Source organism: Hyperolius riggenbachi, chromosome 11 (assembly GCF_040937935.1).
Source record: "Hyperolius riggenbachi isolate aHypRig1 chromosome 11, aHypRig1.pri, whole genome shotgun sequence".
In the NCBI taxonomy this organism is placed as follows: Eukaryota; Metazoa; Chordata; class Amphibia; order Anura; family Hyperoliidae; genus Hyperolius; species Hyperolius riggenbachi.
The window spans coordinates 76,968,714-76,993,727 of NC_090656.1; the positions used below are offsets into that span (position 1 = coordinate 76,968,714).

The 25,014-nt window shown below is 48.5% G+C and overlaps 1 protein-coding gene across 1 annotated transcript in view; it reads right to left on the minus strand.

Annotated features, from left to right (window-relative positions):
• Positions 1 to 25,014, minus strand: part of CSTF3 (cleavage stimulation factor subunit 3) — a 155,151-nt gene that overhangs the window by 31,980 nt on the left and 98,157 nt on the right. Inside the window, exons 17-20 of the mRNA XM_068261813.1 lie at positions 20,973 to 21,168; positions 20,154 to 20,307; positions 18,737 to 18,831; positions 16,559 to 16,619 (exon numbers count right to left, since the gene is read on the minus strand). Coding sequence (XP_068117914.1) covers positions 16,559 to 16,619; positions 18,737 to 18,831; positions 20,154 to 20,307; positions 20,973 to 21,168 — 506 coding nt within the window. The remainder of the gene's footprint in view (positions 1 to 16,558; positions 16,620 to 18,736; positions 18,832 to 20,153; positions 20,308 to 20,972; positions 21,169 to 25,014) is intronic.

A 25,014-nucleotide genomic window follows, 5' to 3' on the forward strand; every position in this document is an offset into this window, starting at 1 on the left:
GTATTCTGTTCTGAAGCAGAGGAGACCAACCGTAGTGGTGCCTCTGATACACGGTATTCTGTATTCTGTTCTGAAGCGGGTGAGTCCAATCCTAGTGACCCCTTGGATACACAGTATTCTGTTCTGAAGCGGGTGAGACCAACCCCAGTGACCCCTCGGATACACGGTATTCTGCTCTGAATCAGGTGAGACCAACCCCAGTGATGCCTCTGATACACGGTATTCTCTTCTGAAGCGAGTGAGACCAACCCTAGTGACCCCTCTGATACATAGTATTCTGTTCTCAAGTGGGCGAGACCAACCCTGGTGACCACTCTGATACACAGTATTCTGTTCTGAAGCGGGTGAGACCAACCCTAGTGACGTCTCTGATACACGGTATTCTGTTCTGAAGCGGGTGAGACCAACCCTAGTGATGCCTCTGATACACGGTATTCTGTTCTGAAGCGGGTGAGACCAACCCCAGTGACGCCTCTGATACATAGTATGCTGTTCTGATGCGGGTGAGACCAACCCTAGTGACGCCTCTGATACATAGTGTTCTGAAGTGGGTGAGACCAACCCTAGTGACGTCTCTGATACACGGTATTTTGTTCTGAAGTGGGTGAGACCAACCCTAGTGGTGCCTCTGATACACGGTATGCAGTTCTGAAGCGGGTAAGACCAACCCTAGTGACGTCTCTGATACACGGTATTCTGTTCTTAAGCGGGTGAGACCAACCCTAGTGGGGCCTCTGATATACAGTATTCTGTTCTGAAGCGGGTGAGACCAACCCTAGTGACGTCTCTGATACACGGTATTCTGTTCTTAAGCGGGTGAGACCAACCCTGGTGACCCCTCTGATACATAGTATTCTGTTTTGAAACTGGTGAGACCAACCCTAGTGACGCCTCTGATACACAGTATTCTGTTATGAAGCGGGTGAGATCAACCCTAGTGATCCCTCTGATACACAGTATTCTGTTATGAAGCGGGTGAGATCAACCCTAGTGATCCCTCTGATACACAGTATTCTGTTCTGAAGCAGATGAGACCAACCCTGGTGACGCCTCTGATACACGGTATTCTGTTCTGAAGCGGGTGAGACCAACCCTAGCGACCCCTCTGATACACGGTATTCTGTTCTGAAGCAGGTGAGACCAACCATAGTGACCCCTCTGATACACAGTATTCTGTTCTGAAGCAGGTGAGACCAACCCTGGTGACGCCTCTGATACACGGTATTCTGTTCTGAAGCGGGTGAGACCAACCCTAGTGGCCCCCTCTGATACACGGTATTCTGTTCTGAAGCGGGTGAGACCAACCCTAGTGACCCCTCTGATACACGGTATTCTGTACTGAAGCGGGTGAGAGCAACCCTAGTGACCCCTCTGATACACGGTATTCGGTTCTGAAGCGGGTGAGACCAACCCTAGTGACCCCTCTGATACATAGTATTCTGTTCTGAAGCGGGTGAGACCAACCCTAGTGACCCCTCTGATACACGGTATTTTGTACTGAAGCGGGTGAGACCAACCCTAGTGACCCCTCTGATACACGGTATTCTGTTCTGAAGCGGGTGAGACCAACCCTAGTGACACCTCTGATACACGGTATTCTGTTTTGAAGCGGGTGAGACCAACCCTAGCGACCCCTCTGATACACGGTATTCTGTTCTGAAGCGGGAGAGACCAACCCTAGTGACCCCTCTGATACACAGTATTCTGTTCTGAAGCAGGTGAGACCAACCCTAGTGACCCCTCTTATACACGGTATTTTGCTCTGAAGCGGGTGAGATCAACCCTAGTGACCCCTCGGATACACTGTATTCTGTTCTGAAGCGGGTGAGACCAACCCTAGTGACGCCTCTGATACACGGTATTCTGTTCTGAAGCGGGTGAGACCAACCCTAGTGATGCCTCTGATACACGGTATTCTGTTCTGAAGCGGGTGAGACCAACCCTAGTGACCCCTCTGATACACGGTATTCTGTTCTGAAGCGGGTGAGACCAACCCTAGTGACCCCTCTGATACACGGTATTCTGTTCTGAAGCGGGTGAGACCAACCCTAGTGACCCCTCTGATACACAGTATTTTGTACTGAAGCGGGTGAGACCAATCCCAGTGACCCCTCTGATACACGGTATTCTGTTCTGAAGCGGTTGAGACCAACCCTAGTGACCCCTCTTATACACGGTATTTTGCTTTGAAGCGGGTGAGACCAACCCTAGTGACCCCTCAGATACATGGTATTCTGTTCTGAAGCGGTTGAGACCAACCCTAGTGACCCCTCTTATACACGGTATTCTGCTTTGAAGCGGGTGAGACCAACCCTAGTGACGCCTCTGATACACGGTATTCTGTTCCGAAGCGGGTGAGAGCAACCCTAATGACCCCTCTGATACACGGTATTCTGTTCTGAAGCGGGTGAGACCAACCCTAGTGACCCCTCTGATACACGGTATTCTGTTCTGAAGCGGTTGAGACCAACCCTAGTGACCCCTCTTATACACGGTATTCTGCTTTGAAGCGGGTTGAGACCAACCCTAGTGACCCCTCTGATACACGGTATTCTGTTCTGAAGCGGTTGAGACCAACCCTAGTGGCCCCTCTGATACACAGTATTCTGTTCTGAAGTGGGTGAGACCAACCCTAGTGACGCCTCTGATACACAGTATTCTGTTCTGAAGTGGGTGAGACCAACCCTGGTGACCCCTCTGATACACGGTATTCTGTTCTGAAGTGGGTGAGACCAACCCTAATGAGCCCTCTGATGCACGGTATTCTGTTCTGAAGTGGGTGAGACCAACCCTGGTGATGCCTCTGATACACAGTATTCTGTTCTGAAGCGGGGGAGGCCAACCCTGGTGACCCCTCTGATACACAGTATTCTGTTCTGAAGCGGGTGAGACCGACCATAGTGACCCCTCTGATACACGGTATTCTGTTCTGAAGCGGGGGAGACCAACCCTGGTGACGCCTCTGATACACAGTATTCTGTTCTGAAGCGGGGGAGGCCAACCCTGGTGACCCCTCTGATACACAGTATTCTGTTCTGAAGCGGGTGAGACCGACCATAGTGACCCCTCTGATACACGGTATTCTGTTCTGAAGCGGGTGAGACCAACCCTGGTGACGCCTCTGATACACGGTATTCTGTTCTGAAGCGGGGGAGACCAACCCTGGTGACGCCTCTGATACACAGTATTCTGTTCTGAAGCGGGTGAGGCCAACCCTGGTGACCCCTCTGATACACAGTATTCTGTTCTGAAGCGGGTGAGACCAACCCTAATGAGCCCTCTGATGCACGGTATTCTGTTCTGAAGTGGGTGAGACCAACCCTAGTGACGCCTCAGATACACAGTATTCTGTTCTGAAGCGGGTGAGACCGACCCTAGTGACCCCTCTGATACACGGTATTCTGTTCTGAAGCGGGTGAGACCAACCCTGGTGACGCCTCTGATACACGGTATTCTGTTCTAAAGCGGAGGAGACCAACCGTAGTGGTGCCTCTGATACACGGTATTCTGTTCTGAAGCGGGGGAGACCAACCCTGGTGACGCCTCTGATACACGGTATTCTGTTCTGAAGCGGAGGAGACCAACCGTAGTGGTGCCTCTGATACACGGTATTCTGTTCTGAAGCGGGGGAGACCAACCCTGGTGACGCCTCTGATACACGGTATTCTGTTCTGAAGCGGAGGAGACCAACCGTAGTGGTGCCTCTGATACACGGTATTCTGTTCTGAAGCGGGGGAGACCAACCCTGGTGACGCCTCTGATACACGGTATTCTGTTCTGAAGCGGAGGAGACCAACCGTAGTGGTGCCTCTGATACACGGTATTCTGTTCTGAAGCAGGGGAGACCAACCCTAGTGACCCCTCGGATACACGGTATTCTGTTCTGAAGCAGGCGAGACCAACCCTAGTGACCCCTCTGATACACGGTATTCTGTTCTGAAGCGGGTAAGACTAACCCTAGTGATGCCTCTGATGCATAGTATTCTGTTCTGAAGCGGGGGAGACCAACCGTAGTGGTGCCTCTGATACACAGTATTTTGTTCTGAAGCGGGTGAGACCAACCCCAGTGATGCCTCTGATACACGGTATTCTCTTTTCTGTTCTGAAGCGGGTGAGTCCATTCCTAGTGACCCCTTGGATACACATTATTCTGTTCTGAAGCGGGTGAGACCAACCCCAGTGACCCCTCGGATACACGGTATTCTGCTCTGAATCAGGTGAGACCAACCCCAGTGATGCCTCTGATACACGGTATTCTCTTCTGAAGCAGGTGAGACCAACCCTAGTGACCCCTCTGATACATAGTATTCTGTTCTGAAGCGGGTGAGATCAACCCTGGTGAAGCCTCTGATACATAGTATGCTGTTCTGAAGCGGGTGAGACCAACCCTAGTGACGTCTCTGATACACGGTATTCTGTTCTGAAGCGGGTGAGACCAACCCTAGTGACCCCTCGGATACACAGTATTCTGTTCTGAAGCGGGGGAGACCAACCATAGTGGTGCCTCTGATACACGGTATTCTGTATTCTGTTCTGAAGCGGGTGAGTCCAACCCTAGTGACCCCTTAGATACACAGTATTCTGTCCTGAAGCGGGTGAGACCAACCCTAGTGACCCCTCGGATACACGGTATTCCGCTCTGAAGCAGGTGAGACCAACCCTAGTGATGCCTCTGATACACGGTATTCTCTTCTGAAGCGGGTGAGACCAACCCTAGTGACCCCTCTGATACATAGTATTCTGTTCTGCAGCGGGTGAGACCAACCCTGGTGACCCCTCTGATACACAGTATTCTGTATTGAAGAGGGTGAGACCAACCCTAGTGACCCCTCTGATCCATAGTATGCTGTTCTGAAGCGGGTGAGACCAACCCTAGTGACCCCTCGGATACACAGTATTCTGTTCAGAAGCGGGTGAGACCAACCCTAGTGACCCCTCTGATGCACGGTATTCTGTTCTGAAGCGAGTGAGACCAACCCTGGTGATGCCTCTGTTACACGGTATTCTGTTCTGAAGCGGGCGAGACCAACCCTGGTGAAGCCTCTGATACACGGTATTCTGTATTCTGTTCTGAAGCAGAGGAGACCAACCGTAGTGGTGCCTCTGATACACGGTATTCTGTATTCTGTTCTGAAGCGGGTGAGTCCAATCCTAGTGACCCCTTGGATACACAGTATTCTGTTCTGAAGCGGGTGAGACCAACCCCAGTGACCCCTCGGATACACGGTATTCTGCTCTGAATCAGGTGAGACCAACCCCAGTGATGCCTCTGATACACGGTATTCTCTTCTGAAGCGAGTGAGACCAACCCTAGTGACCCCTCTGATACATAGTATTCTGTTCTCAAGTGGGCGAGACCAACCCTGGTGACCACTCTGATACACAGTATTCTGTTCTGAAGCGGGTGAGACCAACCCTAGTGACGTCTCTGATACACGGTATTCTGTTCTGAAGCGGGTGAGACCAACCCTAGTGATGCCTCTGATACACGGTATTCTGTTCTGAAGCGGGTGAGACCAACCCCAGTGACGCCTCTGATACATAGTATGCTGTTCTGATGCGGGTGAGACCAACCCTAGTGACGCCTCTGATACATAGTGTTCTGAAGTGGGTGAGACCAACCCTAGTGACGTCTCTGATACACGGTATTTTGTTCTGAAGTGGGTGAGACCAACCCTAGTGGTGCCTCTGATACACGGTATGCAGTTCTGAAGCGGGTAAGACCAACCCTAGTGACGTCTCTGATACACGGTATTCTGTTCTTAAGCGGGTGAGACCAACCCTAGTGGGGCCTCTGATATACAGTATTCTGTTCTGAAGCGGGTGAGACCAACCCTAGTGACGTCTCTGATACACGGTATTCTGTTCTTAAGCGGGTGAGACCAACCCTGGTGACCCCTCTGATACATAGTATTCTGTTTTGAAACTGGTGAGACCAACCCTAGTGACGCCTCTGATACACAGTATTCTGTTATGAAGCGGGTGAGATCAACCCTAGTGATCCCTCTGATACACAGTATTCTGTTATGAAGCGGGTGAGATCAACCCTAGTGATCCCTCTGATACACAGTATTCTGTTCTGAAGCAGATGAGACCAACCCTGGTGACGCCTCTGATACACGGTATTCTGTTCTGAAGCGGGTGAGACCAACCCTAGCGACCCCTCTGATACACGGTATTCTGTTCTGAAGCAGGTGAGACCAACCATAGTGACCCCTCTGATACACAGTATTCTGTTCTGAAGCAGGTGAGACCAACCCTGGTGACGCCTCTGATACACGGTATTCTGTTCTGAAGCGGGTGAGACCAACCCTAGTGGCCCCCTCTGATACACGGTATTCTGTTCTGAAGCGGGTGAGACCAACCCTAGTGACCCCTCTGATACACGGTATTCTGTACTGAAGCGGGTGAGAGCAACCCTAGTGACCCCTCTGATACACGGTATTCGGTTCTGAAGCGGGTGAGACCAACCCTAGTGACCCCTCTGATACATAGTATTCTGTTCTGAAGCGGGTGAGACCAACCCTAGTGACCCCTCTGATACACGGTATTTTGTACTGAAGCGGGTGAGACCAACCCTAGTGACCCCTCTGATACACGGTATTCTGTTCTGAAGCGGGTGAGACCAACCCTAGTGACACCTCTGATACACGGTATTCTGTTTTGAAGCGGGTGAGACCAACCCTAGCGACCCCTCTGATACACGGTATTCTGTTCTGAAGCGGGAGAGACCAACCCTAGTGACCCCTCTGATACACAGTATTCTGTTCTGAAGCGGGTGAGACCAACCCTAGTGACCCCTCTTATACACGGTATTTTGCTCTGAAGCGGGTGAGATCAACCCTAGTGACCCCTCGGATACACTGTATTCTGTTCTGAAGCGGGTGAGACCAACCCTAGTGACGCCTCTGATACACGGTATTCTGTTCTGAAGCGGGTGAGACCAACCCTAGTGACCCCTCTGATACACGGTATTCTGTTCTGAAGCGGGTGAGACCAACCCTAGTGACCCCTCTGATACACGGTATTCTGTTCTGAAGCGGGTGAGACCAACCCTAGTGACCCCTCTGATACACAGTATTTTGTACTGAAGCGGGTGAGACCAATCCCAGTGACCCCTCTGATACACGGTATTCTGTTCTGAAGCGGTTGAGACCAACCCTAGTGACCCCTCTTATACACGGTATTTTGCTTTGAAGCGGGTGAGACCAACCCTAGTGACCCCTCAGATACATGGTATTCTGTTCTGAAGCGGTTGAGACCAACCCTAGTGACCCCTCTTATACACGGTATTCTGCTTTGAAGCGGGTGAGACCAACCCTAGTGACGCCTCTGATACACGGTATTCTGTTCCGAAGCGGGTGAGAGCAACCCTAATGACCCCTCTGATACACGGTATTCTGTTCTGAAGCGGGTGAGACCAACCCTATTGACCCCTCTGATACACGGTATTCTGTTCTGAAGCAGGTGAGACCAACCATAGTGACCCCTCTGATACACAGTATTCTGTTCTGAAGCAGGTGAGACCAACCCTGGTGACGCCTCTGATACACGGTATTCTGTTCTGAAGCGGTTGAGACCAACCCTAGTGACCCCTCTTATACACGGTATTCTGCTTTGAAGCGGGTTGAGACCAACCCTAGTGACCCCTCTGATACACGGTATTCTGTTCTGAAGCGGTTGAGACCAACCCTAGTGGCCCCTCTGATACACAGTATTCTGTTCTGAAGTGGGTGAGACCAACCCTAGTGACGCCTCTGATACACAGTATTCTGTTCTGAAGTGGGTGAGACCAACCCTGGTGACCCCTCTGATACACGGTATTCTGTTCTGAAGTGGGTGAGACCAACCCTAATGAGCCCTCTGATGCACGGTATTCTGTTCTGAAGTGGGTGAGACCAACCCTGGTGATGCCTCTGATACACAGTATTCTGTTCTGAAGCGGGGGAGGCCAACCCTGGTGACCCCTCTGATACACAGTATTCTGTTCTGAAGCGGGTGAGACCGACCATAGTGACCCCTCTGATACACGGTATTCTGTTCTGAAGCGGGGGAGACCAACCCTGGTGACGCCTCTGATACACAGTATTCTGTTCTGAAGCGGGGGAGGCCAACCCTGGTGACCCCTCTGATACACAGTATTCTGTTCTGAAGCGGGTGAGACCAACCCTGGTGACGCCTCTGATACACGGTATTCTGTTCTGAAGCGGGGGAGACCAACCCTGGTGACGCCTCTGATACACAGTATTCTGTTCTGAAGCGGGTGAGGCCAACCCTGGTGACCCCTCTGATACACAGTATTCTGTTCTGAAGCGGGTGAGACCAACCCTAATGAGCCCTCTGATGCACGGTATTCTGTTCTGAAGTGGGTGAGACCAACCCTAGTGACGCCTCAGATACACAGTATTCTGTTCTGAAGCGGGTGAGACCGACCCTAGTGACCCCTCTGATACACGGTATTCTGTTCTGAAGCGGGTGAGACCAACCCTGGTGACGCCTCTGATACACGGTATTCTGTTCTAAAGCGGAGGAGACCAACCGTAGTGGTGCCTCTGATACACGGTATTCTGTTCTGAAGCGGGGGAGACCAACCCTGGTGACGCCTCTGATACACGGTATTCTGTTCTGAAGCGGAGGAGACCAACCGTAGTGGTGCCTCTGATACACGGTATTCTGTTCTGAAGCGGGGGAGACCAACCCTGGTGACGCCTCTGATACACGGTATTCTGTTCTGAAGCGGAGGAGACCAACCGTAGTGGTGCCTCTGATACACGGTATTCTGTTCTGAAGCGGGGGAGACCAACCCTGGTGACGCCTCTGATACACGGTATTCTGTTCTGAAGCGGAGGAGACCAACCGTAGTGGTGCCTCTGATACACGGTATTCTGTTCTGAAGCAGGGGAGACCAACCCTAGTGACCCCTCGGATACACGGTATTCTGTTCTGAAGCAGGCGAGACCAACCCTAGTGACCCCTCTGATACACGGTATTCTGTTCTGAAGCGGGTAAGACTAACCCTAGTGATGCCTCTGATGCATAGTATTCTGTTCTGAAGCGGGGGAGACCAACCGTAGTGGTGCCTCTGATACACAGTATTTTGTTCTGAAGCGGGTGAGTCCACCCTAGTGACCCCTTGGATACACAGTATTCTGTTCTGAAGCGGGTGAGACTAACCCTAGTGATGCCTCTGATGCATAGTATTCTGTTCTGAAGCGGGGGAGACCAACCGTAGTGGTGCCTCCGATACACGGTATTCTGTATTCTGTTCTGAAGCGGATTAGTCCATTCCTAGTGACCCCTTGGATACACAGTATTCTGTTCTGAAGCGGGTGAGACCAACCCCAGTGACCCCTCGGATACACGGTATTCTGCTCTGAATCAGGTGAGACCAACCCCAGTGATGCCTCTGATACACGGTATTCTCTTCTGAAGCGGGTGAGACCAACCCTAGTGACCCCTCTGATACATAGTATTCTGTTCTGAAGCGGGTGAGACCAACCCTGGTGACGCCTCTGATACACGGTATTCTGTTCTGAAGCGGGGGAGACCAACCCTGGTGACGCCTCTGATACACAGTATTCTGTTCTGAAGCGGGTGAGGCCAACCCTGGTGACCCCTCTGATACACAGTATTCTGTTCTGAAGCGGGTGAGACCGACCATAGTGACCCCTCTGATACACGGTATTCTGTTCTGAAGCGGGTGAAACCAACCCTGGTGACGCCTCTGATACACCGTATTCTGTTCTGAAGCGGGGGAGACCAACCCTGGTGACGCCTCAGATACACAGTATTCTGTTCTGAAGCGGGTGAGACCGACCATAGTGACCCCTCTGATACATGGTATTCTGTTCTGAAGCGGGTGAGACCAACCCTGGTGACGTCTCTGATACACGGTATTCTGTTCTGAAGCGGGGGAGACCAACTCTGGTGACGCCTCTGATACACGGTATTCTGCTCTGAATCAGGTGACACCAACCCCAGTGATGCCTGTGATGCACGGTATTCTCTTCTGAAGCGGGTGAGACCAACCCTAGTGACCCCTCTGATACATAGTATTCTGTTCTGAAGCGGGTGAGCTCAACCCTGGTGACCCCTCTGACACACAGTATTCTGTTCTGAAGCGGGTGAGACCGACCCTAGTGACCCCTCTGATACACGGTATTCTGTTCTGAAGCGGGTGAGACCAACCCTGGTGACGCCTCTGATACATGGTATTCTGTTCTAAAGCGGAGGAGACCAACCGTAGTGGTGCCTCTGATACACGGTATTCTGTTCTGAAGCGGGGGAGACCAACCCTGGTGACGCCTCTGATACACAGTATTCTGTTCTGAAGCGGGTGAGGCCAACCCTGGTGACCCCTCTGATACACAGTATTCTGTTCTGAAGCGGGTGAGACCAACCCTAGTGACCCCTCTGATACACGGTATTCTGCTCTGAAGCGGGTGAGACCAACCCTGGTGACGCCTCTGATACACGGTATTCTGTTCTGAAGCGGGGGATAGTGTTGGGCGAACAGTGTTCGCCACTGTTCGGGTTCTGCAGAACATCACCCTGTTCGGGTGATGTTCGCGTTCGGCCGAACACCTAGTGGTGTTCGGCCAAACTGTTCGGGTTCGCCCGAACGGCTCATTGCCTGGCCGAACAGGGCCCCTGTTCGGCACGAACAGGGCCCTGTTCGCCCGAATACTGGCCCCCTATGGGGTCGCAGGCATAAGGGGGGAGCATGCCCCGATCGCGGGGGGGGTCGGAAATTCCCCCCACCCCCTCCGCTAGCGCTCCCCCCTCTGCCCGCTTCCCCATTCAAAAGTTAGGAAGTGAAACTGTACCTGTGCGGCCGGTAGTGGGTGACTGGCAGTGGGCGGCACTATGGAGAGACTGAGGAGGAGGAGGAGTCCGGAGAGTGACGCGTTGAGGGAGGCCGGGCAGTGGGCGGATCAGCAGTAGTACGGTACTACTGCTGATCCGCCCGCTGCCCGGCCTCCCTCAACGCGTCACTCTCCGGACTCCTCCTCCTCCTCAGTCTCTCCATAGTGCCGCCCACTGCCAGTCACCCACTACCGGCCGCACAGGTACAGTTTCACTTCCTAACTTTTGAATGGGGAAGCGGGCAGAGGGGGGAGCGCTAGCGGAGGGGGTGGGGGGAATTTCCGACCCCCCCCCGCGATCGGGGCATGCTCCCCCCTTATGCCTGCGACCCCATAGGGCCCCCAAAAGCGGGATGTTCGGGGAGTTCGGGGTTCGGCCCGAACATGCCGAACATTGCGGCCATGTTCGGCGAACTTTCCCGAACCCGAACATCCAGGTGTTCGCCCAACACTAGCGGGGGAGACCAACCCTGGTGACGCCTCTGATACACAGTATTCAGTTCTGAAGCGGGTGAGGCCAACCCTGGTGACGCCTCTGATACACAGTATTCTGTTCTGAAGCGGGTGAGGCCAACCCTGGTGACCCCTCTGATACACAGTATTCTGTTCTGAAGCGGGTGAGACCGACCATAGTGACCCCTCTGATACACGGTATTCTGTTCTGAAGCGGGTGAGACCAACCCTGGTGACGCCTCTGATACACGGTATTCTGTTCTGAAGCGGGGGAGACCAACCCTGGTGACGCCTCTGATACACAGTATTCAGTTCTGAAGCGGGTGAGGCCAACCCTGGTGACCCCTCTGATACACAGTATTCTGTTCTGAAGCGGGTGAGACCAACCCTAATGAGCCCTCTGATGCACGGTATTCTGTTCTGAAGTGGGTTAGACCAACCCTAGTGACGCCTCAGATACACAGTATTCTGTTCTGAAACGGGTGAGACCGACCCTAGTGACCCCTCTGATACACGGTATTCTGTTCTGAAGCGGGTGAGACCAACCGTAGTGGTGCCTCTGATACACGGTATTCTGTTCTGAAGCGGGGGAGACCAACCCTGGTGACGCCTCTGATACACGGTATTCTGTTCTGAAGCGAAGGAGACCAACCGTAGTGGTGCCTCTGATACACGGTATTCAATTCTGGTCTGAAGCGGGTGAGTCCAACCCTAGTGACGCTTCTGATACAAGGTATTCTGTTCTGAAGCAGGGGAGACCAACCCTAGTGACCCCTCGGATACACGGTATTCTGTTCTGAAGCAGGCGAGACCAACCCTAGTGACCCCTCTGATACACGGTATTCTGTTCTGAAGCGGGTGAGACTAACCCTAGTGATGCCTCTGATGCATAGTATTCTGTTCTGAAGCGGGGGAGACCAACCGTAGTGGTGCCTCTGATACACAGTATTTTGTTCTGAAGCGGGTGAGACCAACCCCAGTGATGCCTCTGATACACGGTATTCTCTTTTCTGTTCTGAAGCGGGTGAGTCCATTCCTAGTGACCCCTTGGATACACATTATTCTGTTCTGAAGCGGGTGAGACCAACCCCAGTGACCCCTCGGATACACGGTATTCTGCTCTGAATCAGGTGAGACCAACCCCAGTGATGCCTCTGATACACGGTATTCTCTTCTGAAGCGGGTGAGACCAACCCTAGTGACCCCTCTGATACATAGTATTCTGTTCTGAAGCGGGTGAGATCAACCCTGGTGAAGCCTCTGATACATAGTATGCTGTTCTGAAGCGGGTGAGACCAACCCTAGTGACGTCTCTGATACACGGTATTCTGTTCTGAAGCGGGTGAGACCAACCCTAGTGACCCCTCGGATACACAGTATTCTGTTCTGAAGCGGGGGAGACCAACCATAGTGGTGCCTCTGATACACGGTATTCTGTATTCTGTTCTGAAGCGGGTGAGTCCAACCCTAGTGACCCCTTAGATACACAGTATTCTGTCCTGAAGCGGGTGAGACCAACCCTAGTGACCCCTCGGATACACGGTATTCCGCTCTGAAGCAGGTGAGACCAACCCCAGTGATGCCTCTGATACACGGTATTCTCTTCTGAAGCGGGTGAGACCAACCCTAGTGACCCCTCTGATACATAGTATTCTGTTCTGAAGCGGGTGAGACCAACCCTGGTGACCCCTCTGATACACAGTATTCTGTATTGAAGAGGGTGAGACCAACCCTAGTGACCCCTCTGATCCATAGTATGCTGTTCTGAAGCGGGTGAGACCAACCCTAGTGACCCCTCGGATACACAGTATTCTGTTCAGAAGCGGGTGAGACCAACCCTAGTGACCCCTCTGATGCACGGTATTCTGTTCTGAAGCGAGTGAGACCAACCCTGGTGATGCCTCTGTTACACGGTATTCTGTTCTGAAGCGGGCGAGACCAACCCTGGTGAAGCCTCTGATACACGGTATTCTGTATTCTGTTCTGAAGCAGAGGAGACCAACCGTAGTGGTGCCTCTGATACACGGTATTCTGTATTCTGTTCTGAAGCGGGTGAGTCCAATCCTAGTGACCCCTTGGATACACAGTATTCAGTTCTGAAGCGGGTGAGACCAACCCCAGTGACCCCTCGAATACACGGTATTCTGCTCTGAATCAGGTGAGACCAACCCCAGTGATGCCTCTGATACACGGTATTCTCTTCTGAAGCGAGTGAGACCAACCCTAGTGACCCCTCTGATACATAGTATTCTGTTCTCAAGTGGGCGAGACCAACCCTGGTGACCCCTCTGATACACAGTATTCTGTTCTGAAGCGGGTGAGACCAACCCTAGTGACGTCTCTGATACACGGTATTCTGTTCTGAAGCGGGTGAGACCAACCCTAGTGATGCCTCTGATACACGGTATTCTGTTCTGAAGCGGGTGAGACCAACCCCAGTGACGCCTCTGATACATAGTATGCTGTTCTGATGCGGGTGAGACCAACCCTAGTGACGCCTCTGATACATAGTGTTCTGAAGTGGGTGAGACCAACCCTAGTGACGTCTCTGATACACGGTATTTTGTTCTGAAGTGGGTGAGACCAACCCTAGTGGTGCCTCTGATACACGGTATGCAGTTCTGAAGCGGGTAAGACCAACCCTAGTGACGTCTCTGATACACGGTATTCTGTTCTTAAGCGGGTGAGACCAACCCTAGTGGGGCCTCTGATATACAGTATTCTGTTCTGAAGCGGGTGAGACCAACCCTAGTGACGTCTCTGATACACGGTATTCTGTTCTTAAGCGGGTGAGACCAACCCTGGTGACCCCTCTGATACATAGTATTCTGTTTTGAAACTGGTGAGACCAACCCTAGTGACGCCTCTGATACACAGTATTCTGTTATGAAGCGGGTGAGATCAACCCTAGTGATCCCTCTGATACACAGTATTCTGTTATGAAGCGGGTGAGATCAACCCTAGTGATCCCTCTGATACACAGTATTCTGTTCTGAAGCAGATGAGACCAACCCTGGTGACGCCTCTGATACACGGTATTCTGTTCTGAAGCGGGTGAGACCAACCCTAGCGACCCCTCTGATACACGGTATTCTGTTCTGAAGCAGGTGAGACCAACCATAGTGACCCCTCTGATACACAGTATTCTGTTCTGAAGCAGGTGAGACCAACCCTGGTGACGCCTCTGATACACGGTATTCTGTTCTGAAGCGGGTGAGACCAACCCTAGTGGCCCCCTCTGATACACGGTATTCTGTTCTGAAGCGGGTGAGACCAACCCTAGTGACCCCTCTGATACACGGTATTCTGTACTGAAGCGGGTGAGAGCAACCCTAGTGACCCCTCTGATACACGGTATTCGGTTCTGAAGCGGGTGAGACCAACCCTAGTGACCCCTCTGATACATAGTATTCTGTTCTGAAGCGGGTGAGACCAACCCTAGTGACCCCTCTGATACACGGTATTTTGTACTGAAGCGGGTGAGACCAACCCTAGTGACCCCTCTGATACACGGTATTCTGTTCTGAAGCGGGTGAGACCAACCCTAGTGACACCTCTGATACACGGTATTCTGTTTTGAAGCGGGTGAGACCAACCCTAGCGACCCCTCTGATACACGGTATTCTGTTCTGAAGCGGGAGAGACCAACCCTAGTGACCCCTCTGATACACAGTATTCTGTTCTGAAGCGGGTGAGACCAACCCTAGTGACCCCTCTTATACACGGTATTTTGCTCTGAAGCGGGTGAGATCAACCCTAGTGACCCCTCGGATACACTGTATTCTGTTCTGAAGCGGGTGAGACCAACCCTAGTGACGCCTCTGATACACGGTATTCTGTTCTGAAGCGGGTGAGACCAACCCTAGTGATGCCTCTGATACACGGTATTCTGTTCTGAAGCGGGTGAGACCAACCCTAGTGACCCCTCTGATACACGGTATTCTGTTCTGAAGCGGGTGAGACCAACCCTAGTGACCCCTCTGATACACGGTATTCTGTTCTGAAGCGGGTGAGACCAACCCTAGTGACCCCTCTGATACACAGTATTTTGTACTGAAGCGGGTGAGACCAATCCCAGTGACCCCTCTGATACACGGTATTCTGTTCTGAAGCGGGTGAGACCAACCCTAGTGACCCCTCTGATACACGGTATTCTGTTCTGAAGCGAGTGAGAGCAACCCTAGTGAACCCTCTGATACACGGTATTCTGTTCTGAAGCGGGTGAGACCAACCCTAGTGACCCCTCTGATACACGGTATTCTGTTCTGAAGCGGTTGAGACCAACCCTAGTGACCCCTCTTATACACGGTATTTTGCTTTGAAGCGGGTGAGACCAACCCTAGTGACCCCTCAGATACATGGTATTCTGTTCTGAAGCGGTTGAGACCAACCCTAGTGACCCCTCTTATACACGGTATTCTGCTTTGAAGCGGGTGAGACCAACCCTAGTGACGCCTCTGATACACGGTATTCTGTTCCGAAGCGGGTGAGAGCAACCCTAATGACCCCTCTGATACACGGTATTCTGTTCTGAAGCGGGTGAGACCAACCCTAGTGACCCCTCTGATACACGGTATTCTGTTCTGAAGCGGTTGAGACCAACCCTAGTGACCCCTCTTATACACGGTATTCTGCTTTGAAGCGGGTTGAGACCAACCCTAGTGACCCCTCTGATACACGGTATTCTGTTCTGAAGCGGTTGAGACCAACCCTAGTGGCCCCTCTGATACACAGTATTCTGTTCTGAAGTGGGTGAGACCAACCCTAGTGACGCCTCTGATACACAGTATTCTGTTCTGAAGTGGGTGAGACCAACCCTGGTGACCCCTCTGATACACGGTATTCTGTTCTGAAGTGGGTGAGACCAACCCTAGTGATGCCTCTGATACACGGTATTCTGTTCTGAAGGGGGTGAGACCAACCCTAGTGATGCCTCTGATACACGGTATTCTGTTCTGAAGGGGGTGAGACCAACCCTAGTGATGCCTCTGATACACGGTATTCTGTTCTGAAGTGGGTGAGACCAACCCTGGTGATGCCTCTGATACACAGTATTCTGTTCTGAATGGTGCCCCTTTTTCTCTGGAGTTCATAGTTATGCCATAAAACACCCAAAACAATGGGATTTAGGTGGTCACTGACGTGGACAGATGTAATAACATACTTTGTAATGTTCCTATAGAAATTAAATTCATAAAATGCCGTTTTTAAACTTATGGGCAATGAAAGCAAATACTTACTGCCTGGAATCTTACATCTGCGGAAGATCTCTATAAGTTCATCCACCTGTACGAATGGACCCTGGGGTGTTAAAAAGAAAATGGAATTTTTCTATTTCTTACCATTATAGCTTTACAAGAGGAACACAGAGGTAGAATTGCATTAAGGTTAATCTGTGGCACAAATGAGCCTAGTAAGTCTAAATCATGTATTGAGTATATGTTTTGCCTGCTGTCAGTTCTCTTCTGAGGGGGTCTATAAGCTTCTGAATTCACACCTGAAATCTTTGTATCTGGCCACAGGAAATGGGAGGGCCGGTCTCTGCATTTTGTTTCCTCACTCTAAGTGAATAAAGACTATTCCTTTCAAAAGCTTCTCTGCTATTAAGTATTACTTCTGAGCGTTGGTCTGAAGACATAACTGCAAATATGTCTGCTTGCTAACAGCAACAAAAACAGATGCTTTCCTCAAGGCCCCGTGGTTCATTCTGTCTCAGAAAAACAGCTGGACTGAGTTATTTAAAGGACCACTACAGTGAAAAAAAGGAAGCAGTTAAAATCTGACAGAACCAACAGGTTTTGGACTAGTCCATCTCCTCATGGGGGATTGTCAAGGTTTTCTTTGTTTGCAAAAGCATTTTATGAATGGCAGTTGCGAAGTCTAACTGCCAAAATAGTAAGATATCAGCCAGCCTCCCTACTCGCTAGTTTGGCAGAGTTAGAAATCGCCATTCAGGAATGCTTTTGAAAACAAAGAAAACCATGAGAATCCCCCCATGAATAGATGGACTAGTCCAAAACCGGTCAGATTTTAACTGCTTACTTTTTTTTTTTTGTAGCGGTACTTTAACCACCTTAGTGGTATGGACGAGCTCAGCTCGTCCATTACCGCCAGAGGGTGCCGCTCAGGCCCTGCTGGGCCGATTTTGATAAAATAAAAAGCAGCACACGCAGTCGGCACTTTGCCAGCCGCGTGTGCTGCCTGATCGCCGCCGCTCTGCGGCGATCCGCCGCGAGCAGCGGCGAAAGAGGGTCCCCCCAGCCGCCCGAGCCCTGCGCAGCCGAAACAAATAGTTCAGGCCAGCGCTAAGGGCTGGATCGGAGGCGGCTGACGTCAGGACGTCACTCCGCTCGTCGCCATGGCGACGAGGAAAGCCAAACAAGGAAGGCTGCTCATTGTTTTAGTTTTAGAAATATAAAATATACTTACAAAATGTACATTTCTCCCAGAGTAAAATGCACTATAAATCACTTTTTTCTATGTTGCTGTCACTTACAGTAAGTAGTAAAAATCTGACTGATCTGACAGATGTTGCACTAGTCCATCTCTGCATGGGACATTCTCAGAAGCTATGTACTAACACTAGGACTGTGGTCATATGAAAACAAACGATTCCCGATGGTTAGCGACATGTGAACAATGTTGGTGCACATTTCAATTAAAGGGAATCTGAAGTGAAAATAAATGTATGATATGATTTGTATGTGTAGTACAGCTAAGAAATAAAACATTAGGAGCAGAGACATAACTATAATATTGTTTCCAGTACAGGAAGAGTTAAGAAACTCCAGTTGTTATCTATGCAAAAGAGCCATCACAGAGAGCTCTGTCTTCTGAAGCTTATTATCTCAACTGTCTGCCACTGTATGTTGTTGTTTTTTTGCAGAGGAAAGTTCAAAAAGGTCATTAGCCTGCTCTGTGAAATAATTTAGAATGCTGAGTAGTGTGTAAACTGCAAATATTAGAGAATGATGCAATGTTATTAAAAAAAACTGTATAACTGAAAATAAAAATGGGAATATTTTCTTTGCTACTAATGTTCTAGTAATTATCCGTACTACACAACTAATTCATTGTATCATCATTTTTTTTCGCTTCAGTGTGACTTTATGCGATGGCACAACAACAGTCTGCCAATCTGATCGTTACTGGAAGTGTGAAAATGAGAACCTGAAAGTGCAAAATTCACCTAATGGCTGTAGGCCATTTCCAAGGCAGTGAACCACTTTCTCAAGACCACTGTGAGCTAGAATGCAGATACATCCACCCCCCAAGAGTTCACAATGTAAAGTTTCCCTATTGCCATTTGCATGATTATAGGGAAGAGATCAAGGGAGTGAGAGGCACAGATCACTGAAGTATAATAAGAAGACAATGCAGAAGAACGCATTAAAGCAGAGAGGCAGATCCCAATTTACCTGGTAACACAGGGGTGGCGGAAGCAGCTTCATCAGCAGCACAGCAGCAGGTGGCACAGGGAACACGCCCCCAGGAACTGGGTGGAGTCCGGGAGCTGGAGAAATACATTGCGTTTTTGTTACATTTACAGAAAGGTATGAAGTCACTACAGATACAATGATTTTTGATTTTCTAATCTTTACGACATTGTAAACCTTGAAGCCCCCAGGGAATCCTTTGGAACATCTACAGCCCAAGTGCCTAATCTGCTGAGAATCTGATTGTATTTCTGTCCAATATATATGAGAATACTTAACAAGTACAATGTCTGTAGATAGAACAATGTCATGTTTGGTTCCTGAATCTGGAAGCCATTTTTACAGTCAGGAAGTCCTTTGAGAATCTGTCTGGAATCTGCTTATTGCGCAAAAAAAGTGGGATCAGCGCATCACCAGGCCGCCTCTGAATGGCCTCAGCTCAGAGATGCGCTGAGCCCCCCCAGAAACTGCAAACGCACCTTGAACCCAAACAGAGGCTCTGCATATACACCAAAGGAAAACTATTAAGTGGGAGCAGCTGACCAGAAATAAATCAATCAAACATAGCAAAGAAATGAACAGCGCTACTCAAAAACAGTGGGAGGGACGAGTACCTAACAAATTGCAAATTGTTAGTGGAAACTAACATCCTCCAAGTGGTAGACAGGTCATGTGTATGCTCATTGTGTATTTGAATCCCATGAGTGGGGTGTGCACTTTTTTGCAGGTAAGCACTCATCTGTTTTTAAGTAGCGCTGTTCATTTCTTTGCTATGTTTGATTGATTTATTTCTGGTCAGCTGCTCCCACTTAATAGTTTTCCTTTGGTGTATATGCAGAGCCTCTGTTTGGGTTCAAGGTGCGTTTGCAGTTTCTGGGGGGGCTCAGCGCATCTCTGAGCTGAGGCCATTCAGAGGCGGCCTGGTGATGCGCTGATCCCACTTTTTTTGCGCAATTCTCAATTTTACTGGTAGCGCGCCCAGGCTATGCATATGCATAGGTAGAATTTAGTTAGTGTTAGGTCCCCTCCCATGGAGGAAAGACTTCTTCGACAGTGGGAGGGACGAGTACCTAACAAATTGCAAATTGTTAGTGGAAACTAACATCCTCCAAGTGGTAGACAGGTCATGTGTATGCTCATTGTGTATTTGAATCCCATGAGTGGGGTGTGCACTTTTTTGCAGGTAGGCACTCATCTGTTTTTGAGTAGCGCTGTTCATTTCTTTGCTATGTTTGATTGGAATCTGCTTATACAGTATAGCAGTCTGCCTTCACGCAGTAGCAGCCATACAGCTATCCAGTTCAATCTTCTGCTCACAATGAGAAAACAGTAATGCTGCTATAGTCTGGTGTCTCAGTGTGTGCACACGTCTATAATGTCACCATATGAAATGACTTACGAGCTAGGTGTCTTGGCTGGAAGGGGATCATCTGGTTGGTGTCTGGTTTGGGATATTCAGGTTTTCTGTCAATCTCATCTTTTAGTGATGGGGCTATGGAAGGAGCCACTACTGGGTCTGGGATGTGAGATGCTAATTTGGCACGGGAAACGTCCTTGAAAATAAAACAATATTTGAGATTACACAATGAAACTTGAGTTAGAGAGAAACGGAGGAGAGCATAATGAGTGTAATGAGGCATGAAGGAACAGTGACAAGAAAGGCAAGACGGAAGAGGCGGAAACAGAAAACGAAAGGGGAAGTAACATAAAATAAGGCTGAGACTAAAGCCTGGTACACACTTTCAATTTTAATTGGCCAATCACTGATCAATTTTACCACCATTATGTAGTATGAGAGTCATTAGTCAATCAAAATTGAAGGTGTGTACTAGGCATATGGCTGAAGACAAACTTGCATCCTGTGAAAACAGCCACAGTTTTCCGCAGAAACCTTTGTACATTTAGTGCGCATTTTACACACCATAGACCTCTGGCTTTTGCTAGAAGCCTATGGTAATTGCATGTGATTTGCAATTTAATGCAGTAGGGACTCCGCTTTTTAAATGCACGTGAATTGTGGTAGAAAAATTGCAGACTTTCCAAAAAACGCACATGCCAACTTTGAAAACCATTGCATGCAAGTTCACATTGTGCAAAATCACACGTCATTGAAGCAAGTATGGTGAAAGCCCTTAGTGTTGTGGGATCAGAAATAATATGAATGAGAATTCAGAGCACAGGAGAAATGTACTAAAGCTTCCAGTGTATGGAGACATACCTTATATCCTAAAGCCTTGAGTTCACTAGAAGAGCAGGGGTACAGGTCCATGAACTTGTATCTGTCTACCAGCAGCGCCGTCTCCTTCCCCTCATACTCCTCCTTGAAGGCTGTGTACCTCCTCTTCTCTACTTTCAGAATACTTGCTAGATCACCAATATTACTCTCGAATGCCAGAAAACGAGCCCAGATCTCCCTGAGAAGACCACACAATAAGGGTTAGGGAAGCTAAGTACATAGGACGCATTATAACACCATACTGTACAATTTACCAAACAGTCATTATCAACAGCAGCAAATCTTTCCACACAATGCCAATGTACACAGGGGTCTCCCAGCACTGAATCTTACTGACAAGTATAACAAACGCCAGCTTTATTCATACATTAACCACTTCACCACTGAGGGGTTTTACCCCCTGAGCACCAGAGCAATTTTCACCTTTCAGCGCTCCTTCCATTCATTCGTCTATAACTTTATCATTACTTATCGCAATGAAATGAACTATATCTTGTTTTTTCCGCCACCAATTAGGCTTTTTTTAGGTGGGACATTATGCCAAGAATTATTTTTTTCTAAATGTGTTTTAATGGGAAAATAGGAAAAATGTGGGGAAAAAAATAATTATTTTTCAGTTTTCGGCCATTATAGTTTTTAAATAATGCATGCTACTGTAATTAAAACCCATGAAATGTATTTGCCCTTTTGTCCCGGTTATAAAACCATTTAAATTATGTCCCTATCACAATGTTTGGCGCCAATATTTTATTTGGAAATAAAGGTGCATTTTTTTCATTTTTGCGTCCATCCCTAATTACAAGCCCATAGTTTATAAAGTAACAGTGTTATACCCTCTTGACATAAATATTTAAAAAGTTCAGTCCCTAAGGTAACTATTTATGTATTTTTTTAAATTTTAAATTTTTAATTTTTTTTTTAATTACCAAAAAAAAAAAAAAAATGGGGAGTGTGGGAGGTAATGAGTTAATTTTATGTGTAAAAGTCATTTATTTGTATGTGAAAAATGTGTAGGGTGTAGTTTACTATTTGGCCACAAGATGGCCACAGTAACTTTTTGTTTTAATGCGACCTCCAAGCTTCCTTCCGGAAGCTTGGAGGAAGTATAAGGAGGCTGGACACGTGAGTTTTTTCTCACAATGATCGCGCTGCCCATAGGAGAGCAGCGGATCATTGTGGGGCTTAGATCAACGAACGGGAATGGATTTTCCCGTTCATTGATCTCTGGGCGAGCGGGCGGCGGCGTGTTTACTAGCGGCGGGCGGCGTGTTTACGAGCGGGAGCGCGGACAGCGTCGGGAACGTGGAAAGTACGTATTTCTCCGTCCCTGGTTGTTAAAGGATGGAAAAAGGGGCGGAGAAATACGTACGCGCGGGGGTAAAGTGGTTAATATCATCACCTGTGCTGGACCTTCACCAACTTTTCAGTGGGCATAGATGTGCAATGTTAGAATATCTATGCGTATTGCCAATTTTTTCTTCTCAAGCTGTTATTTTGTGGTTGAAAATGGGGGGAAGATAGAAACACAGACAGGGATAAATACAGGTTTTCTCTAAAGCTGTGGTAAGGATTAGACCTGTGGTCCTCAAACTAAGGCCTGCAGGCCGAAAACAGCCCCACAAAACTTTTTCACTGGCCCCAACCATCCACATATTGTAGAGGCTAGCAAGCAGTCATTCCCTGGCTTCCAATCCAATTCTGCATCAGGTGACACTGCTGTCCAACTGGATGGCATGTTGTCACCTGGGTATGCTTCACTGGTGCACAAAGACATTCTTTGGGGTGCCGCATTACTGAATGGCCGCAGCTGGGAGTTCTCCTCCGTGCATGACTGGGGGGAATCAATATCTAGATTCAATGTAATGTTTTTCAACATAATTTTATGTATGTTCCGGCCCCCTGGCAGTCTGAAGTATGTTGACCCAGCTCTCAACCGAAAAAGTTTGCGGACCTCTGGATTAGACCTTTATAAGTTTGCAGGTTTGTATTTATGGCTGGGCTACTATTTCAAGGAAAAAAGAAGAGAAACCAGTTTTTCTAATGGGAAAGCAAACAATTTTAAAACCCTTCCCTATGCTGTTAGAACTCCGGTGCTTACGTATTACAACATCAAGCTTGTCTGTTTAACATGTTTGAGGATTTCAATTGCTCACTTAACACTTATCCATAGGATAGGGGCAGGTGGCATTGCTCATGAGTGCCTGCATCTTATGGCCCCATAATCTCTAGCTACGCCACTGGTTGCTCCGCTCCCTTTAGCATCTCCGTTCTGTTCATCCTCACAGCTGACACTGAATTTACAGGTGATGCTTCCAGGGATGAGCCAATTTTTTGTTATTCGTAATTACGATATGAAATTGTAATTCAGAATTCTCAACATACGATATGAAATTTGCAATGACGACATGAAATTGTAATTCAGAATTCTCAAAAAAAAATTGTAATTCAGAATTTTGTGTTAAATCGTTATTTCATGTTGAATTTCGCATTAACTTGTAAAACAAGAAACGTACATGAAATCACGGGTGACACGAAATTGTAATTTCATGTTTTACAGGAGAATTCATCCCAAAAAATACTTGGAATTCCGGAAATTTTCATAATGCCAAAATTTCATCATGAAAATTATCAGAATTCCGAAGATTTGCGGTACAAATTACGCTAGATTTCACATAATTTTTTGTGATTAAGAAACTTTGCTACATTGTAATTAGCACGTTACGATCTTCACTAGATGCTTCCACTTGAATCCTATGCAGCGACATGCTTTGCAGCTGATAGAGCTGACAGGCTAGCTGATGTTGAGTTTTACAGGGAGTGTTCCCACAAGAGGAGACAACCATGCTATACAGCATATGTAAATAGTAGAAGCTGTTGCTGCCACATGATATTACCCCCACCTGTCCAAATAGCCCAGAGCACAGAGCATGCATCCAGCACTAGTTCTTCAACACATTTTTTAAAGCGGCAAAAGCGGCCACTTTACTTTCCTGACAGCAGTGGTATTGCCTGAGTGAGCTTTCCTTGGGATGGCCACAACTTTTAGGAGGAGTAAGTTACAAATGAAATCTAGGGCTCAGAAGGATCCGACTGCATTGCCCAAAGATATTCTCTACATGAAACACGTACATAACATACTGACATTCTTCCAAAATCAAAGAGATGCAATAAAAAAAAGATACATATGAGAGATTTGTGAAGGGTTATTACCAAACACAGAAGTAATGTCACCTGGAACAGGTCAGATGATCATGCAAATGGTATCTCTGCACACTATCTATTGTGTGTGCTGGGACAGTATATCAGTACATATGGAAGGAGAAACAAGTCCCTTTAACACAGCACCACACAAGTATGTAATCTTCAAAAAGGTAACAATTTATTAATGAACAATGTTAAATCACTATAGAACCATGATAAAAACAATTAAAAAGGAAAACCATGCTGCCTGTAATGAATATATCATAATAGTAATGAATCAATCAATATAATAATAGCAAGCGCCCCATCATATAATAAGCATGATTGTATAAATATCTCATACTGTGGGGTGTTCAATACAGAGCTACCCCAGTAATAAAACCCGGGTTCAGTATATCAGCTAGAAACAAGTGAGAAATAACACCTAAGAAAAGATCTATAAGTGAACACACAGTGCATATATAATACCATCAATATGATGCAAACCAATATAAGATGCAATATGATCAAATACAATATACTGCAAATAGTGCATAAACCAGTGATGTGATAGCATTCAATTGGTGTGACTATGATACCGCATGCTGTAAGGCTGACACAGTAGAGAAAGGCAGAAATACTTAGCCGGATGGGCGCATTGACAGGCAGCAGGAGGGAGAGGGAGCCCCGGGCGGAGGTCTCCACCGGTTCCGCGGCAACGACGCCGCTTTATCAAGAGAGAGGGGGACTCCTGTAACCATAATGGCGGAGAATGCCAGGTTAAATAGTGAGCCGAGCGGTGTCACGTGGTCGCATGACGTACGCGCATCACGTGCGCCGCTCG